General features: G+C 41.9%; 1 protein-coding gene across 1 annotated transcript; it reads left to right on the top strand.

Annotated features, from left to right (window-relative positions):
• Positions 1 to 319: 319 nt before the first annotated feature.
• LOC127190805 (vomeronasal type-1 receptor 90-like) lies at positions 320 to 1237 on the top strand. Its single transcript, XM_051148046.1, is given in 2 exon segments — positions 320 to 795; positions 798 to 1237. Coding segments are annotated over 2 exon segments (903 nt in total). The 5' UTR covers positions 320 to 332.
• Positions 1238 to 1959: the final 722 nt, after the last annotated feature.

The following is a 1959-nucleotide window of genomic DNA, read 5'->3' as shown; positions in this document are numbered from 1 at the left end:
GTGAGGAGAATTAAAACCAAATAAGACATTGTTCTTGCCCTAGGGTATTAATCAGGTAATATTTGCTCTACCTACCATATGGCAATTTTTATTGTATAAGAAAGTTCATGTACTGTGGGAGCTGGCAGTAGGTGCAGAACCCAGCCGTGACTAGAAAGTGATGGAAGAAGAGAGAGCGCATAAGGAGACAGAGTGGGGTGCACTGTGGTTAGTCCACGTGTTTCCATGGCGGCCATGGTGTCAGCTGAGATGGATGAAGACAGCAATAGGTAATAAGTGACTTTTCTTGCTTTGCTTTCAGATACGCTGTGTGTGTTTCTTTTCCCCATAAGATGGAAAGAAACAGCCTATTGTACAATAACAATGGCATAAGAGATGCTTTTCTTTCTGGAATTGCCTTTGGGATCTCAGCCAATACCATCCTTCTGCTCACCCATGTGGTCGCATTCTTTCGGGAGCTCAGGCACAAAGCCCATCAACTTGATCATCGCTCTCTGGCCCTAAGCCACATAGTGACGATGCTCGCCATGGCCTTCCTAACGACAGACATTTTTGGGTGCCAGAGTTTTGGGGATGACGTCACATGTAAATCAGTTATCTCCTTGTACAGGCTGATGAGGAGCATCTCCATCTGTGCTACGTGTCACCTTACCATCCTTCAGGTCACCATCCTCAGCCCCAGAAGTTCCTGCTTGGCAAAGTTCAAACTTAACTCCTTACATCACAATTTGTGTTGCTTTCTTTCCCTGTGGGCCTTCTATATGCCCATTAGTGGTTTTCTGAACTCCATTGTTGCCACATGACCTCACACATTCTTATAGTGGTCACTAAATCCTGTTCTCTCTGGTCTTTTAGCGACATCATGAGACACTTACTTGCTGTGCGGGCTGTCTTCCGGGATGCCGCTTTTGTGGGACTCATGGTGCTCTGCAGTGTGTACATGGCGACTGTCTTGTGCAGGCATAAGAGGCAGACCCATTACCTTCACAGCACTCCCACAGCATCCCCAGAGCGGAGGGCTGTCAGGACCATTCTGTTGCTATGGAGTTTCTTTTTGGTCATGTGCTGTTGGGACAGCATCGCCTCCTCCTTGAGAGTTATGTGGAATAATGACCCAACTCATCGTTGTGTGCAGATGCTTGTGTCCAGTGGTTATGCCACATTCAGCCCTTCAGTGTTTATCAGTGCTGAACAGCGTAAAATTAACTTTTTGAAAACCATGCAGGGCCTACAGTAAATATTTGATTATTTTGTGGTGAACAAGCTTCATTAAAAGAACTAGCACATTGATTTCAGGATAATCAGTCCTGGCATACCCATGATTTCTAGTTAGATAAAAAAATATATATATAGACATTGAAACAATTTTCTTGTATGTGCATCAAATATTATATAGTCTACCATTGAAGCGTTATGTCATTCTGAAATATGTAATACAAGTTACTAATAATTCTGATTGTGGCCACATGGAAGACTCAATTATTACAGCATAGAGTAGCCTATATATCACATATGAAATTTTACAGCACTTTTGATACATCAACAGTCATGGTGATATATGTTTCACTAACTAGACATATAAATTATTATTATCATGAAACACTATGCTATATTCTATGATCTACAGATGTAATAAAAAAACCTATCAAAATCTAGATGGCTTTTTTTATTTAAAAGAAATATGTTTAAAAATCCAAAAATTCATTTGGAGGCACAAAAAGACAGCACTTTTCTTTGAGGGTGTCCTGCCACGTTCAGATGTTACCGTCCTGACAGTGTTAGGAGGTGACACTTTTGAGAAATGATTCATTTGGTACCAAGTATGGTGAAGCATACCTGTAACCCGGGCACTTGGGAGGTGGAGTCAGAAAGATCAAAAGTTCAAGGCCAGATTTAGCTACATAGTGAGACTGAGGGAAACCTAGGGTACATGAGACCTTGTCTCAAAAGGAGGAAGAG

Source organism: Acomys russatus, chromosome 6 (assembly GCF_903995435.1).
Source record: "Acomys russatus chromosome 6, mAcoRus1.1, whole genome shotgun sequence".
NCBI lineage: Eukaryota > Metazoa > Chordata > Mammalia > Rodentia > Muridae > Acomys > Acomys russatus.
Note: the sequence above shows the minus strand (reverse complement) of the source record. Positions and strands in the feature narration are given on the sequence as shown.